This window comes from Podarcis raffonei, chromosome 2 (assembly GCF_027172205.1).
Source record: "Podarcis raffonei isolate rPodRaf1 chromosome 2, rPodRaf1.pri, whole genome shotgun sequence".
NCBI lineage: Eukaryota > Metazoa > Chordata > Lepidosauria > Squamata > Lacertidae > Podarcis > Podarcis raffonei.
Window position 1 is genome coordinate 87,582,264 of NC_070603.1, and position 26,831 is coordinate 87,609,094.

General features: G+C 44.0%; 1 protein-coding gene across 1 annotated transcript in view; it reads left to right on the top strand.

Annotated features, from left to right (window-relative positions):
* Nucleotides 1–26,138, top strand: part of CHST13 (carbohydrate sulfotransferase 13) — a 58,576-nt gene extending 32,438 nt beyond the window's left edge. The window contains exons 2-3 of the mRNA XM_053378021.1: nt 20,618–20,700; nt 24,972–26,138. Of these exons, the coding sequence (XP_053233996.1) occupies nt 20,618–20,700; nt 24,972–25,817 (929 nt within the window). The 3' untranslated portion in view covers nt 25,818–26,138. The remainder of the gene's footprint in view (nt 1–20,617; nt 20,701–24,971) is intronic.
* Nucleotides 26,139–26,831: the final 693 nt, after the last annotated feature.

Sequence of the window (26,831 nt, forward strand, 5' to 3'; positions counted from 1 at the left end):
TTACTGAGAGTGGGATAAAAGTTGTATGCATGTTAGCATTACAGATGAAAATACTCTTAATTTTGGACTGCCCTGGAGAGCTGTGGGCGATATATGTTTATTATGGCCTGGAAAAAGGACAACAACCACCAGGTTCAGTTTTGACAGATGTCTCTTAGATCTGCAGGAATCTAGCAGAGAAAGACATGCTGCTCTTGTGCGTTTCCCATTTTTCCCATTTGTGGTCATTGCCGAACATTTAAAATGTTAGCTTTAACCAAGGAGGAAAGGTAAACATGATCTCAATGCAGTTACCTCCTTCAAATCAATACTCTTCCAAAAAGCAACAGAGACTGACTTTTTTAAAAAAAAGATCTTCTGGATCACTTTTTAGAATTTCTACTTCCAGGAAGGCCAGTGGCTGTAATTGTTGCCCAAAGCTATAATTTCTGGCTTTAAGACAGCTCTTTCATTTCCCCCTCTTTTTATATCTTGGGCAGATGCAACAGGAAGGGGGTGGCAGAATTCAGTAATTGACGGGGCAGTAGCATACTCTACAGACTACAGATGCAAGTACACTCCCCTTCTGTGTCTTTTCCAAGGACATGATCCAGTCGTGGCTAAGGACCTTTAAATCTCACAACTGATTTCAATGGGAGAGCAAACGTTCCTGCCGTCTTGCGTTGTGCCCTGGATTCCCAGTTTGTCATACAACCCAGCCAGTGGTTTGCATCCAAAGTTGTGAGCTTTGCATTTTGGGATCTGTTCTTAATCATTGCTGTACAGGGAAACCCTGTTGGCTGCAGCCTGCATGATGTCACCGTCGGCTGCCTTTAAATCTGGAGCGCTGTCCCTTCGGTTCCCAGCCAGTTGGATTCGTCATTTGGTGCGTGTCTGATCAGTACACAGATCCAACGCCAAGAGGGAACTGCAGCAAACATGTAATGTGTTTCTGAATCCTCTTCTGGAGGATATCATTCTAAATTTCTCCCAGTCAATTAATGGCACCCTTCAGGAGCGCAGCCTCATTTTGAGTAATAGTAAGGTTGTAGGTAGTGAATATTTCTCTCATTACAGAGTCTGTGTTCAAGTAGGTCTTTGTGGTGTCTACAGCAATGGACGGTTTTTGGGATTACTCAGCACTCGTGATTAGATGCTTAAATGAGCATTTCCCTCTTTGAGTGTTTGTGGCTGTGTTCCAGACAGTAGTTCTTTATGGCATGTTCACGTCCTTTTGCCAAACCACAGGTTCAGGCATGTTAGAGCCACATTGTTCAGTGCCCTTGGCCCTTTTCCCTTTGTCTCCTCCTACATGCCTACTTTAGAAGGAAGATGAACGGCAGCAGTTTCCACCTCACAAATTGGGGGTTAGTGGGCAGAAATGGGAGTCCAGCCAATGCCCTACTCTGAAGCTGTGAGGTAACCTGACACATTTTGGCATCAGGTTCCAGATGTGCAAGGCTGTGTGTGTGCTTTTCCAGTTCTTGACATGCTAAATTGGTTTTGGGGCAAAATGCAGCGTTCTGGGAAATGTGGTTGTTGTTGTTGTTGTTGTTGTTGTTGTTGTTGTTGTTTTAAGTAAATTAGGTTTTTGCTCTTGAGGCTGTGAATACAGATTTGGGTGATGCCTGGCAAAATCTTGGGAGTGTAGGAAGAGGTCAGGGGTTTGAATAGGAATTCCAGATGTTGGGAGCCTCAGTGCTATACATAACTTGTCATCCTTTCTGACCACAAGTAGGGAAAGGTTAAGTAAAGCAATTTGCAATTAAATGGATGAATAGAGGCCTTGGTATACAGTCTCTTCCCCCTGCCCCTTGAATCTTGGGTTGCCTTAGTAAAATTTTTTGAATTGCTTGTTTTATCAAAGATGACAAGTAGCCCAATGGACAGGGGTACTTTTTCGTATAAAGAGCTGAGGCTCATCCAGCTGATAGCTTCTATCTGTTTGGTGCTTGTGTAGTAAACTGGAAGTAGGACAAAATGGAAGCCTTTGAATGGAAAAAGTACTTTACACACAACAGGTTAAAAATACAGCTCATGTCTCATACTGTTCCTATAATTGCTTCTGCTTTCTCTGTGAAGACACTGTTAGAAACTGACTCTTGCCTTTATGCAGTGGAAACTTGGTATGTTCCAGACAGACAGACACTCATCTCCCTTCAATTCAGTTTAAAATCCAGTAAATGTTAAGTAGACTAGAGGCACCTTTGTGGGACTCTCTCACACACACGTGGCCTGCGCAGCTCAGTCAGTTCATAGCTTCCAGAGAGGAACAGGAACATTTTGATTCCTAGAAGCTTGTGAACCGGGGTTTTGTGTAATTTCCATGTGCTAATTTTGTTGATGTCTTAGGGATTGTTAATGGTTTTTATTATGATTGTATTGGGGTGTACACATGTGTGTGTCATATATATATATATATATATATATATATATATATATATATACACACACACACACACACACACACACACACACTCCAGGCACGCCTGGAAGAAGCGGACCATTTGGATCCCTTCCAGTCAGGATTCAGGCCTCATCATGGGACTGAAACTGCCTTGGTCGCACTGGTTGATGATCTCCAGCGGGCTAGGGACAAAGGTGAGAGCTGTTTCCTAGTTCTGCTGGATCTCTCAGAGGCGTTTGATACCATCGACCATAACATCCTTCTGGACCATCTTGAGGGGCTGGGAGCTGGGGGCACTGTTATACAGTGGTTCCGCTTGTTGGATGTTTGCAGTATGGTAACGCTGCAGAGAGCTTGCTGGGGAGACCATGCATTAAAAAGTAAAGGACTCAAAATAACTTAAGCAAGGTTTTAATAAGAAAAACAAAAACTCCTTTTACACTAAGTACATTAACAACCAAACCAGACCCAACCACCAACCCAACCCCCAGGGTAATGGGAGAGCTAGGTGCTGCTCCTTATATACTACACCCAAATGCTGACACACCTTAATCAAATACAACTCAGCAGCACCTGCTATGCTTCACAGCTGTAAAGCTGGGTCTCGTTATCTTACTCTGGCCCTTGCTCTGGCCCCTTAAAGACATACACATCGGGTGCAACAATGATGAACCTTTACATTTAAATAAACCATTCAACATTTCCCCTGCGGTTCATCATTGTGGAACAAAAACATAAAGCATATTTTGTACATGTCTTTCATGTGTAACCTTTGGAAGTGCTTTAGTAAAAATGTCCGCAATTTGATTGTCACCTGGAACATATTCAAATACAATCATTTCGTCAGCAATTAGTTTCTTTACAAACTGTAAACGTAACCTTAAGACTCTTGTGCGCTGCGTATTGGTCTCTGAGCACAGGATAGCAAGTCCGCTCTGGGAATCAAGGTAAACTTTTACTGGTAGTGTTACTTGCATCTGTAGGTCTGCAAATACTTGCAGATACCATTCTACATCACGAGTGGCCTGAACGCATGCACATAATTCACTCTCTGTTGTGGAGAGACAAATAATGGTTTGTGTCTGGGACTTCCATTCAAATGGACAACCGTTATAACAAAACACCATACCAGACACACCCCTGCAATTATTTTGTTCCACTGCATGAGATGCATCGCAGAAAATTTCAAAACCTTTGTCAATACATGTTGTAAACTGCAACCTATAATGTTTGGTGTGTTTAAGGTAATTTCTGAACATCATTGTAGCTTTTTGGCTCAAAAACTGCCTTATTGGCATACACAGTATTAAAATGTTCATCTGCAAAACGTTGTGGCTTCTGTCTCTTTCTATCTGAACGTCTCAGTCCGGAAGGAGAGTCAGACTCCTCAGACTTAATGGGACTAAGTGAACCACTAGTTTCAGGTTGTAAATCATTGTCAGATTGAAGAGATGCCTGTAGGCTAAGCTCACGGTCAGAAAACTCAAGAGAATCTAACCTCCCCTCGGGTGCCTTTGACTTTAAATCACCAAACAAATCAGATTCAACAGACTTTTTGTCTTTTTCCATTAATTCAGAAGCACCATTTCCTGCTGCTGCTGCTGCTGCTTCTTCCTCTTCTTCCTCAGTATTATCTATACCATCAGTATCTTGGAAGACAGCAACGCCATTCCAATTTACAGTTTGTATCATACTTCTGGTAATATGAAATTTGCCAGTTGCTGGTATGTAAATTCTGTACGCCCCCTGCTGGTAGCCCATTAATTTTCCCTGGACACTACGTTCACCCAATTTCTGCGTAGTGGGATAATGCATAATTACATCTGAACCCCAAATGCGTAGGTATTTCAGATTAGGGCGTTTTTTAAACAGCTTCTCATAGGGGGTGACATCTAAACCAGAATGATAACTGCGATTTCTAACATAACAAAACGCATTAAGCGCTTCAGCCCAAAAGTCTTTGGGCAGATTAGCATCGTGCAGATACGTTTTAACCCCTGCCTGTAGGTCACGCTGCACAACTTCAACAAGCCCATTTTGCCAGGGACTTCGGGGGCAAGATAACTCATGAGTAGTCCCCTGCGCTTCCAGGAATTTCTCAAAATCCTCAGAAACAAATTCCCCACCCCGGTCAGAAAACAGGTTCTTAATTGGTTTGTTAAAGTGTGTTTTTACCCAGTTGCAAAAAACTTTGTACTTCTCAAATGCTTGGGACTTCTCAGCTATTGCATAAGTCCAACAATATCTACTATACTGGTCTATTAGAGTAAGCCAGTACCTAGAACCTCCTAATGATGGTGGGAGTGGCCCAACTAAATCACAATGTACACGCTCAAATGGCTCAGTTACTTTCCTATCTGAGCACCTACCCTTGCGTGCAACCTTAATCTTATTCTTGCAACAGGATAGACATTGCATAAAGAATTTACATGGTTTTAAGTTGAGGCCATCAACAATATTCTTTGTCTTAATTACATCAGCAAAATTCAGGTGTCCCAGAATTCTGTGCGCCTCATGGACACACCCGGAATGTGGCCTTACATTCCTCAACCCCTGGCTTGACTGTGCTGCTCTGCAATTTATAGGCGATTGGGAGTAGGTGCAAAAATACAGTCTATATAAACCATCAGATTCCCGGGCATATAATAGACGTTTGTTCCCATCGAAAAACTCACACATTGACTTTAAGAAACGCACAGTTATGCCTTGACGAGCAAAACACCTTACTGATAATAAATTGTCCACTGACGGGCAGTAAATGCAGTTCGCTATCGTAATGTTTAAAGAGTCAAGTTTAACAGTACCCCTGCCAAGCGACTGCAAGACTTGTGAATTGGCTAAATGTACATTACCAATTTCCTCTTCGAAAGAAATAAACAAGCTTCGATCATTGCAAATATGCTGAGATGCTCCTGAGTCCACAACAAAAGACTTCCACTTGGCACGTTTACGTCTTTTACGATCTGTTGTCCTAGCATGGAAAACTCGTGGCTCGTTTCTGTCTTTACGGTGCGATGTTGGCTGCTGGGCTGACAACCGTGACTGACGAACAGAAACAGGCTTGGGAGTACTCTGCTTTCTTTTGGATCTGCAGTCCTTTGCAAAATGTCCTTGTTTATTGCAGAACCAACAACGCTTTGCAGCTTTAAATGCAGTTGTATCACCACAGGTTTGCATATGGCGTTCCTCATTACTTCTGGAAATAGGAGTGCTTATGGCACAAGCCTCCCTTCTATCCAACTCGCCCATTAATCTTGCCGTTACCCCTTCCACAGTTAATTGTGCTGGTGGAACAGCAGATATCTGGCTAGCTATACCATCGAAGTCCTCATTAAGGGAACATAGAATGATAAAAACATACTGAATATCAGGTATCTCCATGTCCCTTCGAATTAATTCGCAGCGTATTGCCTCCAGACGTCTCAAGTGTGCTGCCAAATCACCACCAGGCTGCAACTTCGTCTGGTACAACTGCTTGAAAAACGTCAATGCAGATGCTGACTCTTTTCTAACATGCACTGCTGCAAGACTGTCCCACATTTCTTTGGCAGTTTTCTTATTCCTTATATAGACTACTTGCTGGTCGCTGACTGCCAAATTAATTATCGCCCTGGCTTTTGCATCTCCTTTCGACCAAGCATTAGTCACAGGGTCAGGAGGGTCATCAGTTACATAGGTCCATACTTCTCTAGAGGTCAAAAGCGCCTCCACCCAAAAAGACCATAAACTATAGTTCTCATCTGTTAGCTGTGGGAAGACCAGAGCCTTCTCAGCTTCAGGAACCCGGTCAACCATTCTGGAACTCTTCCAGACCCACAGAACTACGCTAACAGGAGAAGGAGTTTTCAAACCTTTCTCAGAGTCCAAAAATATGCAGTCATCCACTCAGCAGCTGGGCCCATAACCAAAGATGTTGGCTGTTTGCAGTATGGTAACGCTGCAGAGAGCTTGCTGGGGAGACCATGCATTAAAAAGTAAAGGACTCAAAATAACTTAAGCAAGGTTTTAATAAGAAAAACAAAAACTCCTTTTACACTAAGTACATTAACAACCAAACCAGACCCAACCACCAACCCAACCCCCAGGGTAATGGGAGAGCTAGGTGCTGCTCCTTATATACTACACCCAAATGCTGACACACCTTAATCAAATACAACTCAGCAGCACCTGCTATGCTTCACAGCTGTAAAGCTGGGTCTCGTTATCTTACTCTGGCCCTTGCTCTGGCCCCTTAAAGACATACACATCGGGTGCAACAATGATGAACCTTTACATTTAAATAAACCATTCAACACCGCTCCTTCCTCCTGGGCCGTGTTCAGAAAGTGGTGGTGGGGGATGAGTGTTCAGACCCCTGGGCCCTCACTTGTGGGGTGCCTCAGGGTTCTGTCCTCTCCCCCATGCTTTTCAACATCTACATGAAGCCGCTGGGAGAGATCATCAGGGGATTTGGGCTGGGTGTTCATCAGTATGCGAATGATACCCAGCTCTACCTCTCTTTCAAATCAGAACCAGTGAAGGCAGTGAAGGTCCTGTGTGAGTGCCTGGAGGCGGTTGGAGGTTGGATGGCGGCTAACAGATTGAGGTTGAATCCTGACAAGACAGAAGTACTGTTTTTGGGGGACAGGAGGCGGGCAGGTGTGGAGGATTCCCTGGTCCTGAATGGGGTAACTGTGCCCCTGAAGGACCAGGTGCGCAGCCTGGGAGTCATTTTGGACTCACAGCTGTCCATGGAGGCGCAGGTCAAATCTGTGTCCAGGGCAGCTGTTTACCAGCTCCATCTGGTACGCAGGCTGAGACCCTATCTGCCTGCGGACTGCCTCGCCAGAGTGGTGCATGCTCTGGTTATCTCCCGCTTGGATTACTGCAATGCGCTCTACGTGGGGCTACCTTTGAAGGTGACCCGGAAACTACAACTAATCCAGAACGTGGCAGCTAGACTGGTGACTGGGAGCGGCCGCAGAGACCACATAACACCGGTCTTGAAAGACCTACATTGGCTCCCAGTACGTTTCCGAGCACAATTCAAAGTGTTGGTGCTGACCTTTAAAGCCCTAAACGGCCTTGGTCCAGTATATCTGAAGGAGCATTTCCACCCCCATCATTCTACCCGGACACTGAGGTCCAGCACCGAGGGCCTTCTGGCGGTTTCCTCACTGCGAGAAGCCAAGTTACAGGGAACCAGGCAGAGGGCCTTCTCGGTAGTGGTGATTCCCTGTGGAACACCCTCCCACCAGATGTCAAAGAGAACAACAACTACCAGACTTTTAGAAGACATCTGAAGGCAGCACTGTTTTGGGAAGCTTTTAATGTTTGATGTATTATAGTATTTTAATATTCTTTTGGAAGCCGCCCAGAGTGGCTGGGGAAGCCCAGCCAGATGGGCGGGGTATAAATAATAAGATATATGCATTGCCTTACAGTGGTACCTCGGGTTACATACGCTTCAGGTTACAGACTCCACTAACCCAGAAATAGTACCTCGGGTTAAGAACTTTGCTTCAGGATGAGAACAGAAGTCGTGCGGCCGCGCAGCAGCAGCTGGAGGCCCCATTAGCTAAAGTGGTGCTTCAGGTTAAGAACAGTTTCAGGTTAAAAATGGACCTCCGGAACGAATTAAGTACGTAACCAGAGGTACCACTGTACTGTGGGTTCTGCATAACACACACACACAGAGTACAGTCAATCCATGGTGAAGTAATATCTTTATTAAAGGTAAAGGTACCCCTGCCCGTTCGGGCCAGTCATGACCGACTCTAGGGTTGCGCGCTCATCTCGCTCAAGAGGCCGGGAGCCGGCACTGTCCGAAGACACTTCCGGGTCACGTGGCCAACAAAGTTGGAGACTAATTTTAAGAGATATACATGGAGGGAAAGTCAATACAAACTAAATTGGGTACTAAATACTAAAATACTAAATACTAAATAGTGCGGCCCTCAAAAAAGGTCCATTCTTTGATTTGTAGACACTTTTCTTCTTCATGGGGCTATTAGAGTTAGAAAAAGACAAGGTAAACAATGAACAAATACATGAGTGTCAAAATCTTGCCCTTTTGGCACCAAATTTCAGAAATGATTTTAGGTTCTAGGGGGTACAGATTGATCCAGGAAAAGCAAAGAGTTTGACAGCCAACTTTTGAAACTGCAGGGTTGCACTTGCCATAATTTCCAATGGAAATGCCAAAGGGCACCATTGGGATCGTTTCCAGGTCAGCATTGGATAAATATCTGATTTCTGATCGTCAAAAGCAGCAGGGCTGTTCTCTAAGCTGTATGTTCTCAAAAGGTTCCGAGGAACATTCACTCGTTATCCTCTGCCCACTCAATTAGTATAATAAACCAAACAGGCTTAGCTTCAGATTGATTTCCTTTCTGTTTCTGAAAAAGAGTGATGGGAACCAGCTGGCAAGTCATTACAGGGCCCTGGCTTTAAAGCTATTATTGCCATCAAAGTGCTGGAGAATAATAGCATCACTGTTTAGTAGAATATTACTTCCAATTTGGAGTGGTATTTTCCTTTTCCTCAGCCCTACAGGCAAGATTGATGGCAGTGGTGGTGAACTCCACGAAGTCATTCTTCATACATGGAAAGGCCTTAATGCAGTTGGATCAATCAGCGTTATTAAGTATCAGTTAATTATGTTGCTGCACTTCCTAATGCATGTTGGGTATTGGGAACAGAGGAGATTCTGTCCAGGGCCACTTTGCAGATTGCAGAGATGATGGCGGGGGCATTTCACACATTAGATTCATTTTGTAATGCTCATGTTAGCATACTCCTAGAAATTTAAAGAATTAATCAGGAATGTTGTAGCAGTGGATTTCCTGCTCTGACAGAACTATAGATGACCTTTGTCTGGAATTAGGACCTGAACAAAACCTGGAAGTCCACCTCTGCCCTAAGTGTTTGAATTTTGAACTGGTTTGGAGACTCTTCCAAAAATACACACCAGTATATTCTGTTACATAGAGCTCCTTTATTAGATCAGAGTTTGACATCTGGAAGAAGATGACTTAAACAGAACAGGATTGAGGGGCTTTCAGGGGCTGGCTATGTTTGGCTATATCACACTCACTCCTGGAGCTACTCAGCTATGTCTCTGCTAAACCTTTCAAGGGCCTTTGCATACGAAGGATGTCACATACAGCACCTGATGCATCATAAAGTCAGGTGATTTCGTTCCAAGACATTGCAATATCGGAAAGGCTTTTGTGATGGGGAATCCTGCTGTGCTGATGGCTGTAATGGTGACTAAGAATCAGATCTTGCCCTTCAGGAGCAACTATAGGTCAGTGGTAGATCACATGCTCTGCATGCAGAAGTTCCCACTTCAACCTTCTCACTTTAAGAGTGAAATGAAATTGTGCTGAATTTCCCAGCCTTGAAACTCAGTGTGCCATTTCTCCTATTTGTGTGTGTGTGGTGGTGTGCATCAGAATCGGCCACCATTCGGAGGTGGTGGCTTCTCTTTAGAAGCAGGGCTGTAGCGGATCTTCTCTTCCCCTCCTCCTTTTGCTGCTACTTGCAGTGGCATTGGCAAAGGGAGAATTCTTCCTTCACAGTTGGACTGCTGCCCTGATGTAGCTGAGCCATTTGCAGCTCCCTTGGGGCCATTTTTATAAGTGATGCTTAAATCATGTTTTTAGGTTTTTCCACATTCTGCAAATTGAAAAGACTACACTGAGCAGAGTGGACATTCGATTTTTACAACAGCTGCCTCCTGTTTTCTCTACCACACTAACATTCAGAAAATAATATTTCTGACTGTAAGGTGTTCTTCAGTTCCAGCTAAAACTGTTCCCTGTTATGAATAGAAAATATGATTCAGTTCACATTTAAAGGTGAACCTACCTATTTGGCAGTTTCTGAAACAATGCACGAACTGAAGCAGCCATTCTTCAAATTTTGCGCTCCCTTGAATTTTGCATTTCAGTTCTCCAGCCAAGTAACATGCACCAGAATGCAGGCACCGGGGTAAAGTGTGCATAAGATGCATATATTAGTGAAAATAACATAAAAATGCATTTTACTAGGGAAAAAACACTTTGCAGAAAGGTGTCTATTAAAAGAAATTAGCACTCAAATGCTGATGAATTTTCATGAGGGCTTTTAAAAATAATGCTAATCGCAAGCTGATGTGGAAATGCAGGAAACTGAGCTTAAGGTTGGAAAACTGAGAAACCAAAATTAACAGGTCCCCCCATCCCTAGTTCTGAGATAAGCTGCAGTAGTTTAATACTGGAAATCAGTAAGGCACTTACTGATGTACAAGTGTTTGTGAAATCTGCCATCACTTCTGACCCAAGCCATGAAATTTGAAAAGCATACAGTCAAAAGAGATGGCGTAATCTTTTATTTTAACACCACAACCGCCAGGTCCTGTGAAATGAAGACGCTTGGCTGCTGCCCATTTCCAGGCAAGAGCTTCAACGTTCTTTCACCAATAAGTTAGCTACTTTTTTTCTAAAAGAATAAAGATTACATAGCCTTCTCTTCCCCTTTTGCCAAGCAGACCAAATGTTCTGCTGAGTACTGCAGATGTGCATGAATGGGTCCTGCATATATATGGTTGCTGTCTCCTGAAAGGCAACGTTTTGGTCCTTGGTTGAAGCCTAGCTTAGTGGTGCCAAGAGGGGTCTGGAACATCATGTACTCCTTTTTATTCTCCTCCCACACAAGCAAAAGCCATGATCAGATTTGAGGGACATATTGCAGCCAGCCAAAAGCACTCTAGGTTGGGTGCAAAGTAGGGGTGGTAAGGAGCATGGTTGGGTTATGTGGCCAGGGTAGGGTCTCAAGAGTCAGACAGAGAGGCTTGGAGAGCTGCATTTGACCCTGGAACTGAGGTGCCCCACCCCTGGAGCACAGCTATTCCATTACTCAACAAATCCCCTCCCTTTTTTTGACTTTCCAGGTAAACTGACCTGATCCACACCTCCCAGACTGATGTGAAGATTAGGATGCAGTTATTCATTAGATTTCACACTTCTCAGAATTCTGCAGTAGAGCTCTTGGCATTAAAACCCACACCAAACAGCCTTTAAAATACATCTAGAGAACAGCGTGCAGAGGGAGGAGAGGGGCATCATAGCTATCGGCTATTCCGCTGGAGGTGGTGGTGAGGAACAGCAAATGTGCCTCATGTACTGCCCCCCAGTGCTGCTTCCATTTCTCTTATCTGCCATATGTATGGGTGCATTCTGCACTTACTTGAAGATAGATAGATGATAGAGTGGCTTAATAACTGGGTCACAGAGCCAAGCAATTTCCTATTCAGGTCACTGTATTGTCCATAACTACAATGCTTGAGTGGGGCCTGCCATGGCTACTAGCAGAATCAGTAAATATCCTGCTCTGATGGTTCCCTTGACAGCTCATACGCACACTCTCTGAAACAAGATATCTCAAATCCCAACTTTTCCTGTACTTGGCGGGCTACGGACATTTATCCCATCCCCACCCTTCATGTTTAGTTTCCCCAAAACTGGCTGTTGAGATTCTCTTTATAGTGGAAGCCCTGCACCACATACCACCCTGCTGCACTCTGCATGAAGAATTATGTAACTGCCCTCAGGCTACTTGCCCCTTTCTTTAAGTGTGTTTTCATAAGGCAAGCTTTCATCTCTGCTTTATGATCAGTGCAGAGCAGGCACAGCTAACCTGTGGCCCTATGGATGCTGCTGAGTGACAGTTTCCATGCCCTCAGCATTGCCTGTGCTGGTTTTGGCTGATGGGAGCTGGTCTCCCAACAACCTCTGCAGGGCCAAAGGTTAGCCACCTGGCAGAGAGATTTAGAGACTTCTGACAACTCGATAAATAACTGCGCCAAAGGGTCATTTATACATCCATGTGCAATGTGTATCTGACAACCGAGGATCGCACAACCTTGCATCTGACAAAATGACCCCAAGTCCACAAAAGCTTATGCCGTAATGAAAAACTGTTAGTGTTTAAGGCATCGCAATACTCTCTGTTGTTTTAGGAAGGAAAGAAGTCTTAACTGCGCCCAGTTGCTTTTTAGTTTTCAGGTGTTGCAAAGATGCCAAAATGAGGTTCCAAAAACCATATTAGAACCATGTCTTCAATTAGGCCAGCTGAAATAGTGTGCAAACTCTTGAGTTCTTAAGAACTCTTCATCAGGCTACATGGGGAACAAATTAAGCAGTGAGCCTCCTGGGCTGGTTTTATAATACAGTTCCATGGATCTGTTGTATATGCTCCAGTGCTCCCCTCCTCTCTTCCCAACACAAATGCTCTTGTACATGTTGTAAATATCATCTTGGCTTGAGGAGATCAGCACTGCTAGCCTCCTGTTGCCTTCTATTGAGAAATCCCTTGATCAAGCCCACACAGCAGGAAGGGGGCATATTCCCTTGACCGCACAGAGCAGATTGCTACCAGTACTTAGTGAAGGAAAGCCTAAAACACAAAGTTGTCTTAACACCACGGGAGGTGTATAGGCAGTTTTAAAACTAGTTTTTGAGTTACGCATATCTACAGTTCTCATTTGCCACGAGGTATCTGTATGAAAGGGACAAGGGTGGCACTGTGGGTTAAACCACAGAGCCTAGGACTTGCCGATCAGAAGGTCGGCGGTTCGAATCCCCGTGACGGGGTGAACTCCTGTTGCTCGGTCCCAGCTCCTGCCAACCTAGCAGTTCGAAAGCACGTCAAAGTGCAAGTAGATAAATAGGTACCGCACCGGCAGGGAGGTAAATGGCGTTTCCGTGTGCTGCTCTGGTTTGCCAGAAGCGGCTTAGTCATGCTGGCCACATGACCCGGAAGCTGTACGCCGGCTCCCTCGGCCAGTAAAGCGAGATGAGTACCACAACCCCAGAGTCGGTCACAACTGGACCTAATGGTCAGGGGTCCCTTTACCTTTATCTGTATGAAAGCTGGTTAGTTAGCAAGTTTCTAACATGTTAGGTGTTGTCAAGCCAGGGCTGAGTCCAGTTCAATGCCAGTTCTTCCTTTTTTCTTTTTTTGTATGTGGTTTGGTGCATGTTTTGTGGCTGGGTGTCTTCCATGCATTGTCTTGTAGCAAAGGCTGCAGTCGCTGAGACCCACATTGGAAATTCCCTTTGTGCTTTGAGTTCTGTCTCTTCCGAGGCAAGAGAACTTGGTCTAACAGTACCAAAATCCTGTCAGTTTGGATTAGGTGTGAACATTTACAATCTAGGACAGGGCAGAGAGAAGACTGAAATGCAGACTAACACTTGGTTCCCCATATCTAGCAAAGCTCATGTGACAAGCTCTTCCTGTCACCCCCATAACGGTACCTTTGTGGGCATGGGTTGTGGTTACTTGCAACATCGCACTTCTTCAGTAACCTGCCGCTTTCTCCCGACTTTTTGCATCAGCTCACAGAGCACTTGCCCTTTAGCAACCGCCAACCTTGCATATAGGCACTGCATTTGCCCAAACTGAGTAACTTCCCCTTCTGTCACATGACAAGCATGTGGTAGGGCTGGTGATATTTTTCTGGATGATTAAATTCTCCCCCTCCCCTGCTGATTTCCACAACCACTGCAAGCTATCAGGTTATTCACTGTGTAAGAATGTGACCAGCCTTACTTTCTCTCCCCCACCTCCAACTTCCCTTAGCATGCTGAGTTGATTTCCGAAGTACAAAACGGTATAGGAACATGCATGTACTTGCTTTCTCAAGCCAGGGACAATGACATTTAGATTAGTGGTCTGTTACTTATGACTTACAACCTGGAGTTCAAAAGCTTGTTCCCCTTCCTCTAGCATGTTCATCCTGATTCTTCATATTCATGCTTCTACCACAAAAGATCTAGATTTGCTCTTTCGAACATGGCGCCTTGAAACCCACCTACTGTGGCACCTACAGCAGGAGCAGCAGTGCTACAAAGAGATGTTTGGGCCAGTCAGTTCTGTTCTGTGCTGACTTGTTGTTATCCCAGCAGTAATGAGAACACAGAGCATAGGCCTAGGGTTGGGCATTGTCCTATAAGCTGTGGATGGCTTTGGGGCAAATTCATGAAGGATAAGGCTATCATTGGCTGCTACAAATAATGAAGGGCATGCTTTTTTTTTTTTAATACATTTTTATTCAAATTTTGTAAATAAACAGTTTCTTATAAATGTAATGTACACAAATAAACATGCCAATAAATATTACAATATATATATAAATGTACATATCTTTCATTTACATAGTTTATTATATCCCTTCCCTAAACAAACAAACAAAAACCTTTGGACTCCCCTCTACCCTTTTGGTAAGTATCAAATAAAAATTCTATAATCACGTACTTTGTTTTTAATCTTATATATTAACTGCTGTTTAGTGTTACTCCATCCCCGCTAATATCATCTACAAATTATTTCCAATATATTTCCAATATTTATTCCAATTTTTATGAAATTCCTGTTCATCTTGATCTCGTATTCTTCCTGTTATCCTGGCAAGCTCTGCATAATTTACCATTTTAAGCTGCCATTCATTTATATTAGGTATAACTTCCGTTTTCCAGTTTTGAGCCAACATAATTCTTGCGGCTGTAGTGGCATAGAGGAATATTATCTTATCTTCTTTTTTAATTTCTTTACCCAAAATTCCTAACAAAAAGGCTTCGGGTCTTTTGGGAAAAGTATATTTGAAATTTTTTTAAAGCTCATTATAAATTTGTTCCCAAAAGCCTTTCACTTTATTACATGACCACCATAGATGATAGAGATCGCCCTCCGCCTCACCACATTTCCAGCAACTTTTGTTCTTTAATCTATACATTTTGGGCAATTTCACCGGTGTATGGTACCACCTATATATCATTTTCCATACGTTTTCCCTCAGTGCCGTACACGCTGTAAACTTTATATTTTTATTCCATAATTCCAGCCATCTTTCAAATTCAATATTATACCCGAAATCTATCGCCCATTTGGTCATTGCCTCCTTCACCTCCTCGTCTTTTGTATACCACTCAAGTAATATATCATATATTCTAGACAATATTTTACTCTTGCCTTCAACAACCTCCACATTAAACTTAGATTTTTTATCCTCAAAACCTGCCTTCTTTTTATCTTCTTTTAACAAATCATTCACCTGGTGGTATTGCAGCCAACCAGTAAGTGAGTCTTTTATTTCTTCATACGGTCTAAGTTTAATACCTTGTTCTGTTTTACTTATGAGATCTTCATAGGTGGCATTTTTTTCTTCCATATTAGATTTCTTGATAGTTAACACCTCTATTGGTGAGATCCACCAGGGAGTCTTCCTTTCCAGTAAATTTTTATTTCTCTCCCATACTTGAAATATTGGTCCCCTGAAAATGTGATTTAGAAAGCCCTTGTGCACCTTCACCTTTTCGTACCATAGGTACGAGTGCCACCCGTACCTATTATCGAAACCCTCCAGATCCAATATATCTCTATTTTCCAATCTAATCCAATCTCTTAGCCACAGTAGACAAGCCGCTTCATAATATATGCTCAACTCCGGTAGAGCAAAGCCCCCTCTTTCCTTTCTATCAACCAAAATTTTCATTTTTATTCGCGGTCTTTTTCCCTGCCAAATGTATTTCCCCAGGGCTCTCTGCCATTCTTTGCATTGCCTTAAACCTTTGAGTACGGGTATAGTTTGAAATAAAAACAGCATTCTGGGCAGAACATTCATTTTCACCACTGCTATCCTCCCCAAGAAGGATAGCCTCATTCTCCCCCAGATTTCAAGATCTTTCTTAATATTTCTCCAAGTGACCTCATAATTATCTTTATATAGATTAATATTCTTTGCCGTAATCCATACTCCAAGGTATTTCACTTTCTTAGCTGTCATAAGTCCCGTCCTTTGCTCTAGATCTAGCATTTCTTCCTTTGTCAAATTTTTAACCAGCATTTTAGTTTTGTTCTTATTAATCTTAAGTCCTGACACTGCACCAAACTCTTCAAATTTTTTTAAAGCTTCTTTTACACTATTGTTTTGGATCTTCCAGTGTTAATACGATATCATCGGCAAAAGCTTTTATTTTATGTTCCTTCTTTCCTACTCTGACTCCTTTAATCTCTGTTGTTTCCCTTAATCTCTTATTAAATATTTCCAATACTATTATAAATAATAAAGGAGACAGAGGACAGCCTTGCCTAGTCCCTTTAAGTATATCAAATGATTCTGACGTAGTATTATTTATTATGAGTTTTGCCTTTTGTTCATGGTAGATTGCTTCAATACCTTTTCTAAATTTTTCTCCCATCCCCATCATTTTCAAACTTTTCCTCATAAACCCCCATGAAACATTATCAAATGCCTTTTCGGCATCTATAAATACCAGGGCGGCCTGTTTATCTATTCTCGTATCCAGATATTCAATAATATTTATCACATTTCTTACATTGTCCCTCAATTGTCTCCCTGGAAGAAAGCCCGTTTGGTCTTTATGGATTCTATTATTTAATACCTTTTTTAATCTTTCTGCCATTACATCTGCGAACAGCTTGTAATCGTTGTTTAATAACGAAATTGGTCTATAATTCTTCAGCTCTAACATATCGACCTCTTTTTTAAGGATCAAAGTAATATATGCTTCCTTCCAGGTGTTCGGGACCCTCCCCTCTTTTAAGATACCATTCATCACTTCACATAGAATTGGGGATATTTGATCGCTTAGTGTCTTGTAATACTTAGCCGATAAGCCATCCGGCCCCGGCGCTTTTCCAATTTTCATCCTTTTTATAGCCCTCTTTATCTCTTCTTGTGTAATAGTCTGATCTAATGACTCTTTTTCTTCTTTTGAGATCTGTAGCATCTGATGTTCTTGCATAAAGCAGTCTATTTCGTAATCTGTTTCTTTGCCTCTTTTATATAAATCTTTATAATACTTCTGGAAAATCCTTTTTATTTCTTTTGGTTCTTCTACAATCCTTTCTCCATCCTTTATCTTACTAATCATGTTTTGTTTCCTTCTTTCTCTTATTTGCCATGCCAAATATTTCCCTATCCTATTGGCTGATTCAAAATTCTTCTGTTTCATCATTTTTATTTTCCATTCAATTTCCTGGTTGGTTATTGCTAAAAATTTGGCTTGTAATATCTTTATGTTTTGTTTTACATTCTCATCACCGGGATTTATAGTTAATTTTCTTTCATTTTCCATAATCTGACTTAGAATCTGCTCTTTCTTTTTCTCTTTTTCTTTTCTTGACTGTTTTTCTGGATCAGGAAGCCCCTCATGACTGCCTTTCCTGCATCCCACACTACCTCTAAAGCTGTTTCCCCATTTAAATTCCATTTAAAGTACTCTTCAATTGTTTCCTTAGCTTTAGTTACTATTCTTTGGTCATTAAATAGAGATTCATTCATTCTCCATCTACCTACTCTAGTGTCTTTACCTTTTATCTCCATAAATACCGAATTATGATCAGAAATAGTTTGTGCTAGAATTTCACATTTGCTTAAATTCTGCGTCAATTCCTTCGATATCCAAATACTATCTATTCTCCCCCAGCTCTGATTAGGGTTTGAGAAAAACGTATACTGTTTTGTAGTGGGATTTTTAAATCTCCAATGAAGGGCATGCTTTGATTCCACAGACAGAGGCAGTAATGCTTCTGAGTAGCAGCTGCTGAAAATCACAAGTGGGGAGACTGCTATTGCACTCAGGTGCTGCTTGCAAACTTCCGAAAGGTTGGCCACTGTGAGAACAGGACGCTGGATTAGATAGGCCACTGGGCTGATCTGGCAAGTTCTTCCTGTGTTCTTACATTGAGCCTACTACAATAACAAATATCTTCAAGTTCTTATTATGGGGAGCAAAACTAATGAGCATGCCCTTCTTACTTTTTTCCAGAATCCTGCCCCCCTGCCTCAATAGGGTTCTTAGTCATTGCCATGAATGAATGTTTAAAATCTGCCTTGACAGGTTTCTCCTTTTTAATTGGTAAGCCACTGGCAGTGGTGCAGGCTCAGAACCTCACACATGAGCAGCTCAGCAGAGTGTGGCAGCTTGGCATGCGTTTGATCAGGCCTCATCCCAGCGCCACAATGGCTTCCCCTTGCTTCAGGCCGAGGGTTCACTGGGTTGAGCAAGCCAGCGACTGTTACTGACAGCCACCGCTTCTTGGGTAATTGCCTGGAGAGTCTGGCCCAGCGGGAAGTGGTCTATCCTTGTGCCCACAGGGGTCTAATTATTTTGCAAGTGACGAGTGAAGGGTTTAGGTACTGTAAATGGGAAGTACTAAATAAGGCAAACCACAGAATTTTGGTTTCCCTGTCTTACGCACTGTCTGGACAATGAAAAGCAAAAAGCAAAAAGAAATGCAGTAGAATTAAACAACAAACCAGGATAAAAAGCGCAGCACAGAAAGATAGGGTCGTATGTGGTATGTGATGTGCTCTGGTCATAGCTGTCAACTTACAGATTTGAAAATAAGGGACCAGCAGCCTTGAAAATAAGGGACCAGCAGCCAAAATAAGGGGCCTGCAGCCTCACCTGTTCCAGGCACTCCAGTCTTCCTGTCCTCCTGCATCTGGTCAAACTCATGCTGGGTAGCTTCGAGAACACTGTCCAACCAACTTTGTAACCAGAGGTTCAACTGAATAGAATCTGAATCACATGCACCACAAGGCCTATGCAGCCTCAACTTAAGATGGCTCCCCGGCCTGGCTTTGCACTGCAAAGTTTGCAGCAGCACGTGCAACAAAATGGCGTCCAGCATTCAAAAACCCCCTCAGCTTGCATTAACTAGCCACACACAAGGCATGCAAGCTCCACCCACCAGTCGTTCTTAGACTTCTTATTGGGTGAGCAACACAGCCAAGCAACACAGTTGGAACCTCCCTCCTCCCTGGCTGGCAGGGAGGGAGAGGAGCTGCTTCCTTTGAAATTTAAGGGACATCATTTAAGGGACATCCATCAATAAGGGACAGCAGCGGGGCATGGCGCTGGAATAAGGGACTGTCCCTTCAAATAAGGGACACTTGACAGCTATGGCTCTGGTCCATGGGGTCACGAAGAGTCGGATATGACTAAACAACAACAACAAATGTGGAATAGCGCTGTGTGAACATTCAGTCATCAGTGCAAGGATTTCTGCTTGCAAAATGGAACATTCTCTTTCCCCCTCCCCTGGACTGTTCTAGGGGTTCTCCCAACCCTCTGGAGCAGGTTTTTGGAGGGGGCAAGGGAGCTGGGGAGGGGACAGAGGGGGCAAAGTCCTGTTGCACAAGTGGATATCTTTGTGCTAATGGGATATCACCCAGAACGTAAAATGCAAATCATAAAAGCGGAATTAAGACATAAAAGCCAACAAGAATTAAAAACAGCAAAGATAAAAATAGGCTAATTTGGGAAGGACCGGAAGAAAAGAAAAGTTTGTAATAAAGGCTGAGAACATCACAATGTTGGGGCTTCCTTCGCTTCTAAGGGAAGAGAATTTCAGAGAACTGGTGCCACAGCACAAACAGCATGTGCCCATTTGTCATGTTTTATTTTGCTTTCTACTGCTAGTATTTTTGCTACTACTGCTTTCTTGTTTTATTTACCATTTAATGTTTCATTGTGTTGATAGCTTCAATCCTTGTTAACAACAACAACAACAACAACAACAACAACAACAACAATTTTATTGTTTATATCCTGCCCATCTGACTGGGTTTCCCCAGCCACTCTGGGCGGCTCCCAGCAAAATATAAAAAATAATAAAATGTCGGACATTAAAAACTTCCCTGAACAGGGCTGCCTTCAGATGTTTTCTAAAAGTTGTGTAATTCTTTATCTCCCTGACATCTGATGGGAGGGCGTTCCACGGGGATACTTTGAAGGTGCTCTAACAGAAGAGTGGGATTAAACTAGTAAGTGAGAGCCTAATCTTATTTTCTCTAATAATTTTTAGTGGGAGGAAAAAGTGAGAAGTGGAGCAAGCGAGACAACCTGTTTATCAGACCTGTTGTGCTTTCCAACTCCATTGGGGAGGTTTTTTTTGTCAGGCTTAGGTGTTCATCTTGATCCAGGCATAACAGAGCACATGTGAAAACCATTTCCCAGGCAGAATCTTCTCTTAGATGCCTACCACCCAAGCATCTCAGTCATATACTACAACCAATCGGGTGCCTTCCAGCTGTTTGGTCTACAGCCCCTGCCAGCACATGCTGGAGGCCACCAGGTTGGCAAAGGCTGACACTGTGTGTGTGTGTGTTTATATTCATTCATTCATGAAACAGAGCTGCTAGTGGCACTTTTTAAAACTTCCCCCTTTCCTTTCCAGCTGCAGAGGACAGGATTCTGAAGTCCAGTTGGCATGGAAAGTCCGGTCGAAGTCCACTTCAGGCTCTTTACCACGGTGATCAGGTGAGTGAATGCGAAAAGGGAAGGTGGAAGGGCGTGGAGGGAACCGGCAAGAGTTGGGGAGTGCTCATTGTGTGTCAAAGTCCAGGCAACACACAACGCCTGCTGTGATGCAACTTCGGTGTTACTATCTGCAGAGGAAGATGTGCATTTTTTCTTCTTTTTTTTGTTAGGACAACTTTGCACCCAGGCCACAATTTTTTTGACCCATTTTATTCTGCCTCGTTGATAATTACAGAAAGGTGGTGGGCAGAGGAGGTAAATTGCCAGTTTGGTGGTTTTGTGTCTCTGGAAAGGGGATTGAGTTGCTCTCATGCCCTGGCCACCCTGCTTTCAAAGCATCCAGCAAGCGAATCAGGAGCAAGTCCTCCCAAAGGATAGCTCCACTGTGAGCATGTTGGCCTTTTCCCCTCTCCAAATAGTTTGCAGAAGTTAGAATCAGTGGCATCAGATGCTTCTGCTGCATAGCTCAGACTCTTGGGCTGCAAGTATTCTGGGAGGCTTCTGGCAAATATATCTAGATCTAGAAAATTGGGTGGAGTTATTTCTCTCTTAGAGGTTAGACTCAATTGTCCCTCCTGGGGAATCTAACCTGCCATCTTTTGCATGTTAAAAGCATGTGCTCTACTGCTGCACAATGACTTTCCCCAAAGGTCCACAGCTGTCCCTGCTGTTGCTCAGAGATTTGGTCTGGCAAGAGATTTATCCCCATAGGTTTATACCCTACAAACAGTGGATGACTTAAGCAATCCTAGGCCTGGATTGTACCACTTTAGGTTGCAGGGGGAGGCATGCATGATTTAACAATCCCCTACACTTTTTTTTTTAAAGACCTAATTGCTGGTAACCTTTCCCACTGATGAGGCAGTTACCTATTTGTGGTGATTTTTTTGGTATGTTTGGAGGATCATTAATGGACATCGACCCCCACCAGCAGTTTGACATGGTGCAGTCCAGGTAAAGGTTTTGCCACCTTATCCGATGCCCCTGACTGCTTGGCCACAGACTCCATTTAGCAGTGTGATTTATGCTAGGGGACCGATGCCTGGCAAGGGCAGCCTAGGAATAAGGAAGGTAGGAAACTCTCCACAGTTCAGATACCACAGGATACTCCCTGTGTGTGGCTGTTGGAGCTTGCCAGAATACATTTTATTTTCTCCTCGTAACCACCTACTCTTGCCTTCCTTTTGACAATTAATTTAATGGAAACAGGAGAAAATGAAAGCCAGATAACTGCTCCCACGGCAGCGACGATGACTCCCCAGTGAACCCATATAGGAAACAGAACGGCTGCTTTTCAGTGTTATAACATTTCTGCCTTAATGTCTCAACTGTGTTTTTAAAGAGGAGCCATTGCAAGCGCACAACATTCTATAACTTTTAACCCTTGTGTTACACAAAAGCCGTCTGGCCCTTGTGAAACGGGGTGAGTAAATGGCTCCTGACGTAGTCAATAACCATAGCTTCCTATCTAAGATGTGCCCCAGCTCTGGGAGATGTGAGTTCAAATCCTGGGTCAGCTTATGAACATAAGAGCCCTGCTGAACCAGGCCAAAGGCCTCTCTCTAGTTCAGCATCCTGATTCCTGCAGAGGCTGGCCAGCGAGGTCTCTTGGGAAGCCCTCTAGCAGGACCAGGAGCAGCACTAGAAATAGTCCTCTCCCAGAAACTGGTATTGGGAATAATGCTGCCTCTGTTCCTGGAGTAGCCACTGGTAGTCTTATTCCCTGTGAGTCTGCTGTCTTTCTTTTCAAGTCACTGTGTCTGAGCATTGGTCTTACTCCCCACCTTGGAAGTGACCACAATCAGATCTAATTTTGCTGGATGACCAAAACAATAAGGTGTGATGTGCCTGCTCCACCCATCTCTCTGTCTGGCATTAAGAGAGTGGGTTGGGTTGTTTTTTTTAATGTTATCCCTCTTCCTTTTGAAGAGCGTGAACAAGTCTTATTTGGCCTGGCAGATGCCAACGGGTGAGTGAGAAATTGAGGCAGGCATGGTAGGTTGAGTAAGCAGGCTCCTGGGCTGTGATCTAACGGTGCCTGACAGCTGTCAGGAACCCTCAGAAGACAAATGTGAAGGAAGCAAAAGGTCTACCTACGCGTTGCACAGCCCCTCCTAGGAAGAAAATGCTGTTGCCTTACTTGAAAAGGTTTTGTGTTGTGTAGGCCAGATTGTGGTTTCAGAGCTGTATGCTTTTTAGTAGAAGCTCCTTGCTTAAAGCTAGGAATGCTTTTCTGGGCGCAAGACAAAGAATCTGCTTAATTGTGTAACAAAATGCAGAATGCGCCCTGCGCAAATGTCCAAGATTTATCTCATGAACAGAGCTTTAAGCCCTCTGTGGGATGGCGTAGCTGATTCCCCCCTCCCCCAGAGAATATTTTGCGAACGGGGATCTTCAAAAGCAGGCCTTTGGCACGACATCAGAACTTGTGTGACGGTGGAAGGAGCAACCGAAGGAATAAATGCAACTGAACCCACAGCTGCAGTTCACGTGCTGAAACGAGAGCTTTCTGTCTTTAATGAAATAGGAGGGAGAGAATCAGGGCAGACTCCTTCAATAAATTGATGTTGCCTTGTGTTTCTTTAAAAAAAAGAGGGGGGGAGACAACGGTGGGCATAAGTGTAGAAGAAAGCAAGAGGAACACACATGCATACCTTCCAAGTCATGAATCCAGTTCTTGAACTTGTTCAGAGTAGCAAGCCCTGGGGCATCACCATGACCTTGGAGTGGCCTGACCTGACCCCTTCCTAACAGATGGCTTGCACAGGAAAGAACCGCAATAAGGAGCAGGGAGGCTGGGATGTTTGAATAGCCCAAGGCAGTCTCTGCTCACGTCATCCTGTCCCAGAGTTAACTTTGCCCTGCCAAGAGCACTTGGCCAGGCCTTTCATGAAGGAAGCTTTGATGCTCCCTTTTCCTTTGCCTTCAGACAGTGATGACTTGACACACTTTAACAGCACCTTCCTCCTCCTCCTCCTGCAACTCTCTTGTACACACAGCCAGGTTAGATCCCCCCCCCCTTTCCAAACGCGCCAGCTGGCATTTTAAATCTTGTGGCATTTAGTTATCACCCAAACAAATTAGCAGATGTACAGGGAGAGAATACAAACAAATGACCCCCCTCCTTGTGATTCAGGTTGCTAAAAGCTCTGAAGGGGTCGTAAGGAGCCTTGTATCATGTGGGCACATCTACATTACAAAGCCATATCAGGGTTGTTGTTTTTTTAAAAAATGGATGTATCCCCCACCTGTTAAAAAGCATGTGTGTGTGTTTCTATAAACGTAATTAGACAAACACACAGTAAAAATATCTACAACAATAAAAACATTACAGTGCATATAGATAAAACAGTACAACTGTGAGGATTTATAAAAATGAGTTAGAATATGCAGACTTTTAAAAATATAGGCTATACCAGTTGACCTCCCAAATAATTCTGGGAATTGCAGTTAGGTGAGGGTGCTGCACATTCTTGGTGGCTACAGATTTCTCTAGGGTATAAATATTCTTTATGTGAATGCCTTTTTTCATTGCAGCAACATAGTTGAGGTAAAGGTAAAGGACCCCCGGACGGTTAAGTCCAGTCAAAGGTGACTATGGGGTTGCGGTGCTCATCTCGCTTTCAGGCCGAAGGAGCTGGCATTTGTCCACAGACAGCTTTCCAGGTCATGTGGCCAGCATGACTAAACTGCTTCTGGTGCAGCGGAACACTGTGACACAAGCCAGAGCACATGGAAATGTCGTTTACCTTCCCACCGCAGCTTCACCTATTTATCTACTTGCACTGGTGTGCTTTCAAACTGCTAGGTGGGTAGAAGCTGGGATAGAGCAACAGGAGCTCACCCTGTCACAAGGATTTGAACCACTGACCTTCCAATCAGCAAGCCCAAGAGGCTCAGTGGTATAGACCACAGCGCCACCATAGTTGAACCCCACCCCTAGAATTGTAGAGTTGTCAGAAACCCTGAGGATCATCTAGTCCAATGCCCTGCAGTGCAGGAATAAACTGTCCCTCCTTCCTCCTCTTATTGTTTTGCCAACTCTGTTGCCAGCCAGTGAAGAGGTAGGTGCAGTGTTTTTTTGAAGGGAAGTTGTCCCAGTAGCAGGTGATCTCCTGACAACTGCCTTAGAAAGGCCTCCAGATTCTTTATCTTCTTGACACGTAGGTGTTTGTGGCCCTGAGCAGAGAAAAGGTTGGGATCTGACCAAATGCACTTTACCAGCCAAGTGTACAGTGACTCTTTCCACCTCCCCCCTTCTGTCTCCTCAGTTTGAGCAGTCCTCCCTGCAGGCGACGCACCAGCGCAGGCGGGACCTGCTGAACAAGGTGTGCAACCGTTACACGCGCAAGCGGCGCCTCCTCACTCCTGACGACTTGCGCCACCTGGTGGTTGACGATGTTCACGGGCTGCTGTACTGCTACGTCCCCAAGGTGGCTTGCACTAACTGGAAACGGGTCATGATGGTCTTGACCGGGCAGGGCAAGTACCAGGACCCATTGGAAATCCCAGCCAACGAGGCGCACGTGGCTTCCAACCTGCACACTCTCTCCGAGTACAGCATCCCCGAAATCAACTACCGCCTGCGCAACTACCTCAAGTTCATCTTTGTGCGGGAGCCTCTGGAGCGGCTGGTCTCTGCCTACCGCAACAAGTTCACCCGCAGCTACAACACAGCTTTCCACAAGCGCTACGGGACCAAGATAATCCGGCGGCATCGGCAGGACCCCAGCGACGAGGCCCTGGAGCACGGCCATGACGTGCGCTTCGAGGAGTTTGTGTACTACTTGCTGGATCCGCAGACTCAGCGCGAAGAGCCTTTCAATGAGCACTGGGAGCGAGTTCACTCCCTCTGCCACCCCTGTATCATCCACTACGACGTGGTAGGCAAGTACGAGACATTGGCCAAGGACTCCAATTACATCCTGCGACTGGTTGGGGCTGACGCAGGCGTCAAGTTCCCCTCCTCCTCCAAGACCACCAGGACCAATGACGACATGACGGCTAAGTTCTTCCAGAACATCAGCCCCTTTTACCAAAGGAGGTTATTTAATTTATACAAAATGGATTACTTGCTCTTCAACTACTCCATCCCGACTTACTTGCGCACCCGATGAGGTGGTGACCAAGCAGCCGGGCCTCCCTTTGCCTTTCCTGGTTTCTGCTGTCAGCCAGTGAACATAAGATAGGAGATAACCTTTCCCCTCTTGTTGTGATGGTCAATCCATTGGGATTCCAGTTTGTCAAAACTGCAGCCACTGTTCCTGTCTCGTCCTTTCCCTTATTTCAGTTAAAGAAATCTACTGTTGTTTGATTATCCTTCCTCAGCCAAAGAGAATTTTTCCAGGAGAACACAGGAATTGTGGCCTTTTTTTTTTGGTAAGGAGATTGGAAAATCAACCTGGAGCAATCAGAGAAGCAATAAAACATGATATGCATTTTATGTGTTGTTTAATATTCCCCCAAAGCCTCTCTCTCTCTCCTCGTAGATTGAAGAAGCAGGGGATGTGAGCCAAAAGTGTCTTATTGTGAACAATGTCTTAGTGTGAACTAGAATTTTTCTGTGAGACAAAGCCTTATTTCATGTCCCCTCCTCGCTCTTTCTCTCTCAACCAGTGTTGGATATGACTGAGCACTTACTGCACACAAAGCCCACCAAGTTATACTCCCAAGCAAATTCCATTTATATGAATAGACATTGCACTGGGGCAGTGCCGCTTAATAGATTGTCCATTGGAGTAGGGCGGGGTGTGCACACATATTTACATATATGAATGGCCTGAACCAAAGCAGAAATGAATGCCTTTCTTCAATCCTTAAAAAAAATAAAAAATGTCAACATGCAGTCATTGCATGAAGGAATTGCTGTGGCTTTCTCTCTTTATGTGCATAACTCAGGAATAGCCAACGTGATACCTTCTATATATTGTGGACGACAACTCCCATCAGCCCCAACCAGCATGGCCAACAGCCAAGGATGATGGGAGTTGCAGTCCAAAACATCTGACAGGCACCAGATAGGCTACCCTTGGTCTAGCTCACCATGGGCCTAACCAATTTAAGCTCCAGAAACAGGTTCTTTAATCTGTGAAAAATGGGTGGAGATGGAGACAGAGTTGGGAACACCCTTG